Source organism: Pristiophorus japonicus, chromosome 4 (genome assembly GCF_044704955.1).
Source record: "Pristiophorus japonicus isolate sPriJap1 chromosome 4, sPriJap1.hap1, whole genome shotgun sequence".
Classification (NCBI taxonomy): Eukaryota; Metazoa; Chordata; class Chondrichthyes; family Pristiophoridae; genus Pristiophorus; species Pristiophorus japonicus.
In genome coordinates this window covers 33,924,831-33,940,079 of record NC_091980.1, presented here as the reverse complement: position 1 = coordinate 33,940,079, position 15,249 = coordinate 33,924,831, and the positions used below count along the sequence as shown (strand labels likewise).

At 41.8% G+C, this 15,249-nt stretch overlaps 1 protein-coding gene across 3 annotated transcripts in view; it reads right to left on the bottom strand.

Moving 5' to 3' along the window:
* Nucleotides 1-3,686: 3,686 nt before the first annotated feature.
* Nucleotides 3,687-15,249, bottom strand: part of hmgxb3 (HMG box domain containing 3) — a 92,796-nt gene continuing 81,233 nt past the window's right edge. For all 3 annotated transcript variants that reach the window (XM_070878092.1, XM_070878091.1, XM_070878093.1), the window contains 2 exons: nucleotides 5,789-5,998; nucleotides 3,687-4,224 (listed from right to left, as the gene is read on the bottom strand). In XM_070878092.1, the coding sequence (XP_070734193.1) occupies nucleotides 3,778-4,224; nucleotides 5,789-5,998 (657 nt within the window). In that variant the 3' untranslated portion in view covers nucleotides 3,687-3,777. The remainder of the gene's footprint in view (nucleotides 4,225-5,788; nucleotides 5,999-15,249) is intronic.

Here is a 15,249-nt window from a genome sequence, read left to right as displayed (position 1 = left end):
TGGAACTAAAGAGTGACAAATCCCCATGACCAGGTTTCATAGAAACATAGAAAATAGGAGCAGTAGTAGGCCATTCGGCCCTTCGAGCCTGCACCGCCATTCAACATGATCATGGCTGATCCTCTCTCAACACCATATTCCTTTTTCTCCATACCCCTTGATGCCTTTTGTGTCTTGAAATCTATCTATCTCTTTCTTAAATATATTCAGTGACATGGCCTCCACAGCCTCAAGAGAATTCCACAGGTTCACCCCAGAGTGAAAAAGTTTCTCATCATCTCGGTCCTAAATTTCCTACCCTGTATCCTGAGCCTGTGACCCCTTGTTCTAGACTTCCCAGGGTTTTAAAGGAAATAGGTGAGAATATAATCTTCCAAAGTTCTTTTGATTCGGAAACCATTTAGATTGGAAACTTGTGCAAGTTACTCCGTTATTTAAGAAAGGTGAGAGAGGGAAAGCAGGAAATTATAGACGAGTTAGCCCAACATCTGTTGTTGGGGTACTAGAGTCTATAATTAAGGATAGTGTTGAACACTTTGAAAATTTTCATCTGATCAGAGACAGCCAGGGTGGATTTGTAAAGGACAGGTCATGCCCGACAAAGCTGATTGAATTTTTTGAAGAGCCAACTAAAGTAGTGGACTGTCAAGTGTTCATGGATGCTATCTATATCTATTTCCAGAAGGCATCTGATAAAATCCCTCATAAAAAGACTTAACTAAAGTTAAAGTTTCTGGGATTGAAGGCAAATTATTGGGCATGAATTCACAGCCCCTACGGACGCGTACGAATTGCACACACTTGTCGGGGCTCCACAAGTTTAAGTGTGCAAAGCGCATGCGCCTAAACCTGCAACTTGTGATCTGCCAAGAACCCTCGACAGATCCACCGCATCCGAAGGAAAAGGGCCTCCGCGGGCAGAACTTGGGCTGGGGCGGGGGAAAAGAGTCAGGAACTTAGGTTGGGGTTGTCAGGAACTTGGGCTGGGATGGGGGAGCTCTATCCTGACTGGGGTCTGAAGTCAGAATGGTTCGAATTACACTTTGCAAAGTCACTCAGAACTTGGGCTGGGCGGTTTCAATTACATATTCCAGAGAAACTTCTGGGTGTGTCTTATCCTCCAAGGGGACCAATCAGCAATCAGGTCATGTGATCATGGACAGCCAATCAATCAGAGCATTTTGTAGTGCAAATAGCTGCGTCCTTAAGCGAACGGGCAAAACTGTGGCAAATGGATTTCATTGTAGGCAAATGTGAGGTCATCCACTTTGGACCCAAAAAGGATAAGAGAGGGTACTTTCTAAATGGTGAAAAGCTAGAAACAATGGGGGTCCAGGTATATTGATCATTAAAATGTCATGAACAGGTACAGAAAATAATCAAAAAGTCTAATGGAATGTTGGCCTTTATGTCTAGAGGACGAGAATACAAGGGGGTAGAAGTTATGCTGCAGCTATACAAAGTCCTGGTTAGACCACACCTGGAGTACTGTGAGCAGTTCTGGGCACCACACCTAAGGAAGGATATATTAGCCTTGGAGGAAATACAGCATAGAGTTACCAGAATGATACTGGACTCCAAGGGTTAAATTACGAGGAAAGATTACACTAACTAGGGTTGTATTCTGTGGAATTTAGAAGGTTAAGGAGTGATTTGATTGAAGTTTTCAAGATATTAAGGTGAAATGATAGGGTAGAGAGAAACTATTTCTGCTGGTTGGGGATTCAAGGACTAGGGGGCATAGTCTAAAAATTAGAGCCAGACCTTTCAGGAGTGAAATTAGGAAATGTTTCTACACAGAATGGGTGGTAGAAGTTTGGAACTCTCTTCTGCAAATGGCAATTGATGCTAGATCAATTGTTAATTTTAAATCTGAGATTGATAGCTTTAAAGGGATATGGAGCAAAGGCAGGTATATGGAGTTAGGTCAAATTAGCCCTGATCTCATTGATTGCCATTACAGGCTCGAGGGGAGCAGATTCTCATCCTCAATGCTGATTCAAAGCAATTTTTTAAAATCAGCACTGTCTGGGCTATAATTATGCAGACAGAAGTAAAAAGATATCTATGAACATTTATACCATGTACCACTAATATTTAGAGCATCAACTGATGATGCAACACCATAAGCTGCCAAAAATAAAACCCATAGTCTTCCAGTGAACTTGCTGAATTACCCACTGGCTTCAGATTCTTGGTAGAATACATTATGGCACATTTCAGCAACTGATTGCCCCATTATTCTATCTTTTTTGATCTTTACTATTTTTGGAGGAAAAAACAACTGACATGCTCAAGATAAAGACTGCTTAACACCTCATTATGCATTAGAAGATCTCGTGCGGATATCCCCCATGAGAATCCAGTGACCTAAATTGAGTAACGTACCACGTAAAGATAATTATGTTATATAATCACACACTGCGACCAAACAGCATAAGCGTGCTGGGAATAATGCTATTAAATGCTCTTTTGGACAGATGACTCCATAAGCCTAGATGCAGAAAATACTTAATGTAAAGATCAATATTCTTTTCCAGTGGGATTAAGTTACATGTCAGGCTTTAAACTTAGAGAAGGAAAGCGTGCAGTATCTTAACTGGATTACAGAATTGTTGAATCGGCAAGAATGTACAAATTCTAAATAGAGCTCAGGCTTTACTTAAACTGAGCTTGCTACTTTCTGCAATTCAAACCGACAGTAATGCTTAATCAGCAAAACTCCCAACTGCAATACATTGAAAATTACGTCTTTTAGGGACTTCCATAATTTTTGAATGAATCATCCATCACAAAAGTGAGCCCATTTTACCAACAATCACCAAGGATAGTCATTTTAAGACTTGGACATTACTGTCAGGACATGGGGCAGCACCCATGCGGATTGCACATTCCGGTCACAAAGACATCGCTCACCTGGACCTGTGCATCAGTTCTTTCCAGAGGCAGTTACACATAAAACAGATATATGAAAGATGCTATACACCAAGAGTGAAGAGGCAAGTCACCATATTTTCTAACTCCCTCAGCATCTTGCTTTTAGCACAAGAGTCTGACCTAGTAATACCAAGAAGCCCAAAGTCATTCAAGCCTTTTGAACTCGGCAAAATATCTGTGTTGAGAAATAGTCTGACAGTGTAAATCTACTGCAGCTGATCCATTTAAGCAGTAGGAACAGGAGTAGGCCATTATAGCGCTTGAGCGTGTTCCACCATTTAATGAGATTACTGCTGATCTGTTACTCAGCGTTTGCTAAAAGTATAAGGATTGGTCTTCGGAGCAGTTATGCAGAAATCAAAGTGACTTAAAAAAAATTTTCTGTAAATTATACTCTAAATTAAAAATTAAGTTGCGTTTATATCGTGCTTTTTATGACCTCAGGATGTCCCAAAGTGCTTCACAGCCAATGAAGTACTGTTGTTATGTGGAGAATAGAAGAAAATATCAGACTGATGTAGTGTGGAGTGCTGTTCTGGGATTGGGGCTGAGAAATGTTCGAGGTAGAGGGAGCTTTACTCTGCATAATGCTGTTCTATTCACCAGCATCATCACTTAGCTTGATGAGCACAAAAATAATAGATTGCAAAGTGTTCCTTATGTAGTATAATCTCAGGCAGAACCCAAATCAAAGCTAACCATCCTTCCCCTGCCCACAAAAAGGTTTCCAAAAATAAGAGGATAAGAAATCACAAACACACAATATTTTTAATTAAATAGTAGTGAATAAATACATTACTTGACAAATCATTTTCCTTAACTATTATTAAGGATTAGTTGTTATGCCAGCTCCTCAGTCTCACTCTCTGTGTTAAGGTGTGCTATCCCCAGTCTGTACAAACTATCCCGTATCACCACCTCTCCAGGCTGACAGCTCTGCAAGACTTCATTGATTTGTTGATTTACAATGTCTCTGCTGGTGAGGAAGTCAACCAAGCGATTGTATAAATAATAGTAAGTAGCATTTTCAAAAGTGATGGACTTTTGCCGCACATTATCCACCTTGCTGCCTGGAATAGTTTTGAGGACGTCGCTGTATGGCTCCAGCTCACTGCAAAGGCTGAGAGAATGGTGTCTTGCCATTGTGTCCCTTTCTGTGCTCTGGTCTGTATCATGGCATACAATTCTGCGAGCATTGGACTTGGTTATAGGATGTTGAATGTTATTCTCCATTAGAGTCACATCCATTGTGTAATGTTGATCGAGTAGCTCTGGACAGGACACATGCTGGAAGAATAATTCAATTTTAGATCCAATAACAGAATACCCACCACTGAGCTCCAACATGCCGACTTTATTATTTATTGTTTTCCAAAATCTGAAACTCAGATATGAAGTTTGTTATTGTTAAATATCTTGGCTCCACTTAAAGGGCGCAGGATTCCTTGGGATTCTCATGGAAGGGAATGGGGGTGGAGGGCACCAATAATGTAGCACTATCGAACCATTCATGGGGCTTTTGGGAAATCTCCCCATTTCCCATTTTCTCAGGCCACCCCTGCACATATCTAAGATTAATAGCTTTTCATTTACAATACTGCTTTGGTGTTCTATGTTAAACCCTGGAAAAGGATAGGAAGAGAGAGATAAACATTGGTGCTGCAATCTCCTCTAAGGCAATCAGGGCCAACAAAGAATGGGAGAGAGGGGGAAAGGAAACAAACTTACATTTATATGGTGCCTCTCACATCCTCAGGACATCTCAAAGCACACATCCAATGAATGAGTTTAAAAGTGTAGTCACCATTGTTGCGTAGACAAATGTGTCAACCAATTAAAGTGTCGGCCTTGGCTCAGTGGGTAGCACTCTTGCCTCTGAGTCAGATAGTTTTGGGTTCAAACCCCACTCCAGAGACTTGAACACAAAATCTCGGTGTAGTACTGACGGAGTGCTGCATTGTCAGAGATGGTGTCTTTTGAATGAGACGTAAACCAAAGCCCCGAATGCCCCTTCAATTGTATGTATACGATTCCATGGCACAGAGATCGAGCGACTGGGAGGGGTGACCAAAAGTTTGATTAAAGAGGTGGGTTTGAAAGGAGAAGAGGAAGGTGTAAAACTGGAGGAGTTTGGCGAGAAAATTCCAGAGCCTGCGCCTAGGTGGCTGAAGGCACAGTTGCTAATGATGGGGTGAAAGGATGAGTCATACATAAGAGGCCAGATGAAGAGAGAGTTCAGGGGAGGAGGGCTGGGATTATAGGGCTAGAGTAGGTTAGAGATGGGAAAAGAAAGCCATAGAGAAATTTAAAGACATGAGAATAGATACTAAAAACTTTCCACTTAGATCGCTAGGGCCCAAAAACTGGGCGATGTTCCAGCCTGAGCGATGTTTCAGCTCTCAGGATCGCTGGAAGATCGCCCATTTTTTGAATCGCAACTTTCGACTTTTTTTTCCCCCCGGCGATAACCCAGTGGTGTGTGGGCGATGTGCTGAAAGTTTCGGTGGGCGATCACCTCGGCGATGTGAAATTCTTGTGCGCCGAAAGTTGGGCCAGCGATCTTCGGGCAATGTTCCGGGCCAACTTTCCACTTTCAGTAAAATGGGCGATAGCCTGCCTATTTGGACAATAGCCCAGCGATCATCAGCGGAAAGTCCAGCTCGTAGTTCACACAAACAGTAACCGGCCAATGAACGGGGCACAAAAACCATGTAGTACTTCTGGGTTAGAAATTGCATTGACATGGGTAAGTAAATATTGAAACAAAAATTAACCCACTGGTTCTCAGATCACACCTAGTATAAAATATATTAACTTTCAGGTTGCAGTAGTAGGTAGGTGCAGTACAAACCTTTGGTGGCTCCAGTGGATCTGTAAAACAGCCTTGCTTATGTTCCCACATTTGTCCAGCAACTTCTGGGTATCGCACATCTGCATTTAATGCAACATATGGAGCCATGTCACCCACATATACAGGAGGCCAGTAGCGCGAAGATACCAGCAGGTCAACATGGTCACGTGCAGATTCTCTTCTCACAAGGTACTTTGATCCACAAACCACCTAGTCAAAACATTTAGGAAGTTTATTTTGCAGCAAATGACAGCCCGTAATGCTAAATTCAGCAATTTGAAAGAAGGAATGAAAAGAAATTGCATTGACAGCACCTTTTATAACCTTAAGACCTTAAGATATCCCAAAGCACTTTACAGCCAATGAAGCACTGTTGAATGACAGTCACTGATGTAAATGTAGGGAAATGCAGCAGCCAATTTCTGAACAAAAGATAAGTGACCAGATAATCTGTTTGTGATGTTGGTTGTGGGGTAAATGTTGGCTAGTACACCAGGAAACTCCCCCTCTGCCTAATCAGATGGACGTAAGAAAAATCCCTTGGCTCTACTTGAAGACACCAGGAAGTTCATAGAATCTCAGAAATGTATGGCACAGAAGGAGGCCATTCGGCCTATTGTGTCTGCGCCGGCCAACAAAAGTGCCCATCCAAGTACTTTTTAAATGTGATGAGGGTTTCTGCCTTTACCACCCTTTCAGCCAGTGAGTTCCAGACCCCCACCACCCTCTGGGTGAAGACATTTCTCCTCAAATCCCTTCTAAACCTACCACTTACTTTAAGTCTATGCCCCCTGGTTATTGATCCCTCTGCTAAGGGAAATAGATCCTTCCTATCCACTCTATCCAGGCCACTCATAATTTTTATACATCTCAATTAGGTCTCCCCGAAGCCTTCTCTGTTCCAAAGTAAACAACCCCAGCCTAGCCAATCTTTCTTCATAGCTCAAATTCTCCAGACAATTTCGCTTTACCCCCTCTAGTGCAATCACACATTTCCTGTAATGTGGTGACCAGAACTACATGCAGTACTCCAGCTGTGGCATAACTAGTGTTCAAGCATAACCTCCCTGCTCTTATATTCTATGCCTCGGCTAATGAAGGCAAGTATCCCATATGCCTTCTTAACCACCTTATCTAACTGTCCTGCTACCTTCATGGATCTGTGGACATGGACTCCAATATCCCTCTGTTCCTCTACACTTCTCAATGTCATACCATTTATTGTGTATTCCCTTGCCTCGTTAGTCCTCCCCAAATGTATTATCTCACACTCCGGATTGAATTCCATTTGCCACTGTTATGCTCACTTGACCAGTCTGCTGATATCTTCCTGCAGTCTACAGCTTTCTTCTTCATTACCTACGGAGTTCTCCCAGAATCCTGGTCAACCTTTATCCTTCAACCCACACCATCAAAATACTGATCCTAATGTCACTGTTTGCAAGAGTTTGCTGTGTGCAAATTGACTGCCATGTTTTGCCCATAAGTAACAACATTTCACAATTTGTTGGCTGTGAAGACTCCTGTCGACGTGAAAGAAACATAGAAATTAGGTGCAGGAGCAGGCCATTCGGTCCTTCGAGCCTGCACCGCCATTCAATACGATCATGGCTGATCATTCAACCTCAGTATCCCTTTCCTGCTTTTTCTCCATACCCCTTGATCCCTTTGGCAGTAAGGGCCACATCGAACTCCCTTTTGAATATATCTAACGAACTGGCCTCAACAACTCTCTGCGGTATGGAATCCCACAGGTTAACCACTCTGAGTGAAGAAGTTTCTCCTCATCTCGGTCCTAAATGGCTTACCCCTTATTCTTAGACTGTGACCCCTAGTTCTGCAACTCCCCAGCAACGGGAACATTCTTCCTGCCTCTAACCTGTCCAATCCCGTCAGAATTTTATATGTTTCTATGAGATCCCCTCTCATCCTTTTAAACTCCAGGGGATACAAGCCCAGTTGATCCAGTCTCTCCTCATATGTCAGTCCTGCCATCCCAGAAATCAATCTGGTGAACCTTCGCTGTACTCCCTCAATAGCAAGAATGTCCTTCCTCAGATTAGGGGACTAAAACTGAACACAATATTCCAGGTGTGGCCTCACCAAGGCTCTGTACAACTGCAGTAAGACCTCCCTGCTCCTATACTCAAATCCTCTAGCTATGAAGGCCAACATGTAATTTGCCTTCTTCACCGCCTGCTGCACCTGCATGCCAAACTTCAATGACTAATGTACCATGATACCCAGGACTCGTTGCACCTCCCCTTTTCCTAATCTGTCCCCATTCAGATATTCTGTCTTCCTGTTTTTGCCACCAAAGTGGATAACCTCACATTTATCCATATTATATTGCATCTGCCATGCATTTGCTCACTCACCTAATCTGTTGAAGTCAACCTGCAGTCTCTTAGCATCCTCCTCACAGCTCACACCGCCACCCAGCTTAGTGTCATCTGCAAACTTGGACATATTACATTCAATTCCTTCATCTAAATCATTGATGTATATTGTGAATAGCTGGGGTCCCAGCACTGAATCCTGCGCCCCCACCCCCCCCACTGGTCACTGCCTGCTTTTTCTGAAAAGGACCCGTTTATTCCGACTCTTTGCTTCCTGTCTGCCAACCAGTTCTCTATCCACGTCAATACATTACCCCCAATACCATGTGCTTTAATTTTGCACACCAATCTCTTGTGTGGGACCTTGTCAAAAGCCTTTTGAAAGTCCAAATACACCACATCCACTGGTTCTCCCTTGTCCAAAAATTCCAGAAGATTTGTCAAACATTATTTCTCTTTTATAAATCCATGCTGACTTGGACCGATCCTGTCACTACTTTCCAAATGCGCTGCTATTTCATCTTTAATAATTGATTCCACCATTTTCCCCACCACTGATGTCAGGTTAACCGGTCTATAATTCCCCGTTTTCTCTCTCCTCCCTTTTTAAAAAGTGGTGTTACATTAGCTATCCTCCAGTCCATAGGAACTGATCCAGAGTCAATAGAATGTTGGAAAATGATCACCAATGCATCCACTATTTCTAGGGCCACTTCCTTAAGTACTCTAGGATGCAGTCTATCAGGCCCTGGGGATTTATCGACCTTCAATCCCATCAATTTCCCTAACACAATTTCCTGACTAATAAGGATTTCCTTCAGTTCCTTCTTTTCGGTAGACCCTCGAACACCTAGTATTTCTGAAAGGTTATTTGTGTCTTCCTTATTGAAGACAGATCCAAAGTATTTGTTCAATTGGTCTGCCATTTCTTTGTTCCCCATTATAAATTCACCTGATTCTATCTGCAAAGGACCTACGTTGGTCTTCACTAATCTTTTTCTCTTCACATATCTATAGAAGCTTTTGCAGTCAGTCAGTTTTTATGTTTCCTGCAAGCTTCCTCTCGTACTTTATTTTCCCTCTCCTAATTAGACCCTCGGTCCTCCTCTGCTGAATTCTAAATTTCTCCCAGTCCTCAGGTTTGCTGCTTTTTCTCGCCAATTTATATGCCTCTTCCTTGGATTTAACACTATCCCTAATTTCCCTTGTTAGCCACGGTTGAGCCACCTTCCCTTTTTTATTTTTACTCCAGACAGGGATGTACAGTTGTTGACGTTCATCCATGTAATCTATAAATGTATGCCATTGCCTATCCACTGTCAACCCTTTAAGTATCATTTGCCAGTCTATCCTAGCCAATTCACGTCTTATACCATCGAAGTTACCTTTCCTTAAGTTCAGGACCCGAGTCTCTGAATTAACACTGTCACTCTCAATCTCAAGGCACTACATAAATGCAAGTTTATTCTTTTTCTTTTTTTCATAGTATAATAAAGATCAATTTAGGTTGAACGTTACAGGCATTCTGCAGAAGAAATTGAATTCCACACAAGTACAGTCACAATTAACTTTGCATTTGAACAAAGAAAGGAGCCTTAATAGTGCCTTGTTGTCTGAATTCAATTCCTCAGGTATAAACAGGAGAGAATTTCCCCTGTATTTTAAAGGGGAACTTTAGCTCACATTTTACAAGCTAAGAACTTGACAAAAGTAATTGCCAAAAACAAGAGAACTTTTTATCACTTAGTGCATTAATAACGCACTGATCACAGGGCTGATACATGAATCCCCTTGATACTTATCCAAAGAAGCTAATATATTGAAAGAGATTTTTAAAATGCAACCCAGGTCTCAAGAGTGAGCTTATTGAGCCATTCTCCCACTTGTAAGGGCTTTTAAAATCAGATTCTGGGAGCTCAGCATCCATGAGCTGACTCATAACATATATGCTTTTAAATCCAGTTTCCATTGGCCTGCAGCAATCTTGTAGATGCAGTCTTACTAACTCCACTAAGGCAAGAACAGCCAGGAAGGCCCAGGGAACAATGGTTTACATTCATACAGTCTCTGCTATGTTGTCTGATAGGAACATAGGAAAAGTAGGCGACCATACAGCCCCTCGAGCTTGTTCTGCCATTCAGTTAGATCATGCCTGATCTGTACTTCAATTCAATTTACCCCCCACCCCTTTCTCCATATTCCTTGATACCTGTAACGTCTGTAAGCTTGCAATGTTTGTAGCTCCACACTGTGGATGTGGACGTATTGTGTACTGCAACTGCAGAGTTAATAATAAACAAAACCAGGCAGATTCCGGATGCTTCCGAGAGAGCTGCCTGCCATGTGTGCTTGTGCTCTGTGAATATATCACATTTGGCAAAGAGATGGGATTTTTCGGATGATTTAAAGCTTAAATTTTGTTGGGGAAGGATTCAGCCAGCCGACAGAGGGACTTTGGAAGTTTCTGTCTTTGGAAAAAAGCTACAAAAGCAGAGGTAAAATACAGCACACAGTGTGAACAGCTAGAGATTAAAATGGCAGGTGTAATCGGACATTTGGGGAATATAGACACGACCGGGAACGTTTTAAAGCGTATGTGGATCGGCTAGAAATATATTTCACTGCAAATAACATAATCGAAGTAACAGACAATGCAGCCCAGAACTGGGCTGTGCTGGAACGTAAGAAAGCGATCTTCTTATTGCAGGCGGGTCTGACATTGTACGAAACCCTTGTAAATCTGCTTGTGCCGGACAAGCCAAAGAACACAATGCTTAAGAGATTTTAACGAAGCTGGAGCAGCACTATAACCCCAAACCGTTAGAAATTGCTGAAAGCTATCGTTTCGGGATTCGGAATCAAAAGGCTGATGAAAGCATCAGTGATTACATCGTAGCATTAAAAAAAGCTATCGATGCACTGTAATTTTGGAAACTTTCAAAACCGAGCATTATGGGATCGTTTTGTTTGTGGGGTGAAAAATTATGCGATTAGAAGGAAGTTATTGACGACGGATGACTTGACTTTTGAGATTGCTTGTCAAGACAGCGAGGTCGATGGGCATGGCCGAACAATATTCCTGAGAATTAAATAATAATTACGGTCGTCAGTCAACCGAGGTAAATCACCTGCAGGTTCAAAATAAAAGATGGTGGAGGCCCAAAGTCTCAGAAACTGCAAAGTCTAACAGAGCGTTGAAGTCATGCTATAGGTGCCTGGGACAACACATTGCTCAAAGTTGTCCATACATGAAGGCAGTGTTTCTTCTGCAGAAAGACTGGGCATCTTGCAAAGGCATGCCAACTGAAGGGTAAACCAGCTTCCAAAGCTATGAGTAGAAATCCCAAGAGACTACATAGCATGGAAGAACAACAACAGGACGAGGAGATGTTAGAGTTACACGTCATCAGGAGCACGAGGTTAATGGACAGCGATTTGGAAAGCATCAAATTCTACATAGATGTTGTGGGATTCAAGATACCAATGTAAATAGACACGGGTGCATCTGTAAGTGTAGTACCGGAGTCACTGTACCTCGACAAATTGCGTGATTTCCAACTGGAGAAATCCAAGATAGAGCTGCGAGGCTACTCGGGAGAGAAAATTCCTGTGGCAGGTCGTATCACCGTACCGGTGAAATATAAAGATCGATTTCAGAACTTGCCTCTAATAGTAGTGAAAGGAGACAAGTCTGCCCTACTAGGAAGAAATTGGTTGAGCTCACTGAAGCTGGATTGGAGTAACATTTTGTGTGTGGAAGCGAGATTTTCATCAACAGATGAGGTTATCAAGAAGTATCCGAAGGTGTTCTGCGAAATGGGCAGTCCGATCCAAGGCTTTAAGGCGAGTGTCAGGGTACAGAAGGACGCTAGATTGGTTTACTGCAAGCCACGTTCCGTACCATATGCACTCAAGGAGAAAGTGGAGCAAGAACTCAAAAAACTAGAGACTGAGAACATTATTTAAAAGATAGATCGATGTAATTGGGCTACACCCATTGTTGTTGTACCCAAGTCCGATGGTAAGGTAAGATTGTGTGGTGATTATAAAGTAACCGTAAACCAGGTTCGAGAGAGTAATGTCCCCAATACATTGCCAAACGTAGAAGATTTGTTCACAACACTGACAGGTGGTCAGATCTTCTCAAAACTGGATCTTACGAATGCCTACTTACAGCTTGAACTATTGAGGAGTCCAAGTCATGTTTGACTGTAAATACTCAGCTAAGCCTATATCAATTTAATAGGCTACCGTTTGGAATGTCTTCTGCCCCTGCCATATTCCAAGGAGTGATGAACCAGATTTTGCAAGATATTGAAGGGGTAGCATGTTATTTGGATGACATACTAATTTCTGCACCAAATAGGCAAATTCATAACAACATATTGAATTAAGTCCTCAAACGGCTAGAGAAGCAGAGTACGAGTGTCTGCTCATAAGTGAGAGTTATTTAAAAACTCAGGGGAGTACTTTGGGTACAGAGTAGACAAAGATGGTTTACATCCAACCATGGAAAAATTGGATGCAATTAGAAATGCACCCACTGCCAGGAATGTCACTGAACTTCGTTCATTCTTGGGTCTTTTGAACTATTATGGGAAGTTCCGACCAAATTTGGCTACAGTATTACATCCACTGAATGAACTTTTGAAAAAACAGGTCCATTGGAAGTGGTCAAAAGAATGCGATTCAGCATTCAAGGAGTGTAAAAGCAAATTGGTAGAGAGCTCCATGTTAGTTCACTGTGACATATCTAAGGAGATTAAGCTAGCATGTGATGCCTCTCCGTATGGAGTTGGGGCAGTGGTCTCTCATGTATCACGTAGTGGGGAGGAGAGACCAGTTACTTTTGCTTCACGCACTCTCAGTGCCAGTGAGAGTAATTATGTGCAAATTGAAAGGGAAGCTTTGGCATTAATTTTGGGGGTCTAGAAGTTTCACAAATACTTGTATGGTCGTGAGTTTACCATTGTTATGGACCATAAGCCCCTAACAGCAATCCTCCATCCAAAGTCTCCAGTTCCAACATTAGCTGCAGCCCAAATGCAGAGATGGGCTTTGATTTTGTCAGCATATACATATGATATTGAATACAAACGATCAACTGATCACAGTAATGCTGATGCAATGTCTAGATTGCCTTCCCCATCACAAGTTACACCCGATAGGGAAGAAGTGTTTTATTCTTCATACATTGATGAACTGCCAGTCATAGCTGAAGAGATTGGTAGAGCAACCAAACGTGACCCAGTGATATCAAAGGTGTATGAGTATATTGCAAATGGATGGCCAAACCAGGTAACAGACAAAGATACACATCCATTCTTCATTCGTAGGAATGAATTATCAATCGATAAAGATTGTATCATGTGGGGTGCAAGAGTAGTTATACCAAATAAAGTCCAAATTATTAGGAGACCTCCATGACCAGCACCTGGGAATGTGCTTGACCAAGAGTTTTGCACGCAATTATTTATGGTTGTCAGGTCTTGGTAAAGATATGGAGTACATCGTGAGTCAGTGTACGACATGTCAATTGGTAAGCAAGCAACCACCACCAGTACCATTACAGCCATGGAAATGGCCTCCCAGGGCCACATATTGATTTTGCTAAGTTAGAAGGACAATAATTGTTCATTGTGATTGATAGACATTCGAAGTGGGTTGAGGTGTTTCCAATGTGGAAAATAACAAGTAAAACATTGGACATTTTGCGAAAATTATTTTCTTCATTTGGCCTCCCTGAAGAGATTGTTTCGGATAATGAACCACAATTTCGTTCAGAAGAATTTGCACAATTCACGAGCAAACATACCAAGGTTCCACCATACCACCCTGCTTCGAATGGTGCAGCAGAGCGCACTGTACAAATTGTAAAACGTGCGCTCATAAAACAAATGTTAGATCCAAATCCAAGGAAACGACAGTTGTCATTGGATCACAAATTGGCTAATTCTTTGATTACATATCGAAATACTCCTCATACAACTACTGGTAGAACACTAGCAGAGTTGTTTCTCAAATGACAGCCACAAACCAGATTCTCGTTGTTAAAACCAAATTTGGCACAGTCCTTGGAAGAGACACAATTAAGACAGAAAGAGAATCATGATAGAGGTAAAGTAAAAGAGAGAAGTGTGAAATTAAACCAGAAGGTGAGAGTGAAGAACCATCACCATAAATGGTTAAAGTGGTTACCAGGAAGAGTGGTGAAGATATGTGGTCCTCGCACATATTTGGTAAAGATGTTTGATAATGGACAGGTTAGGTTTGTTCATATTTTATCTACAGGCATGGAAGGAGTTGAAGGTGGGAATGATTCATTTATTTCTGACTCATCGGATAGTTTTGATATACCAGTAGCAAATCCTAAATCCAATGTACTGGAAACAAATCCAGGAGAGAGTCAGAATGAAAGTCTGAGTCCGAGTCCGGAAAACAAAGAGCCTGAAGTTAGAGTGAGTTTAAATGAAAAGCAAGGAAATTCCTTGGAAGAAAACGTTTATCAGGATGAGCCTCGAATGAGTGTGAAATCGACACCAGGTTTGGAGAGCGAAGCTATCCTCTTCGAAACAGAAAACAAGTGGTAAAGTTAAATTTGTAAATATGGAAAAAAAAATAAGTCTATATCCTGTGTTATGTATAAACATGAAAGTTATGTATGATGTTTGTTATAATAACTTCTTCATTAAGGAGGGAGAAGTGTAATGTCTGTAAGCTTGTAATGTTTGTAGCCCCACACTGTGGATGTGGGCGTATTGTGTACTGCAACTGCAGAGTTAATAATAAACAGAAGCATGCAGATTCCGGAGGCTTCTGAGAGAGCTGACTGCCATGTCGGAAGCTGTGTGTGCTTGTGCTCTGTGAATATATCACAATACCCTTATCCAACAAAAATCTAGCGATATCAGTCTTAAAAATGTCAACTGACACAGCCTTGTCCACCACCATCCTGTGTGTGAAAAAGTTCTTCCTGATTTCACTCTTAAATGGCCTAGCTCTAATTTTATTACACCCTCTTGTTCTGGATTTCCCCACCAGAAGAAAGTTTCTCTGTATCGACACTATCAAATCACTATCATTTTAAACAATGTGATCACCCCTCAACCTTCTAAACAGAAG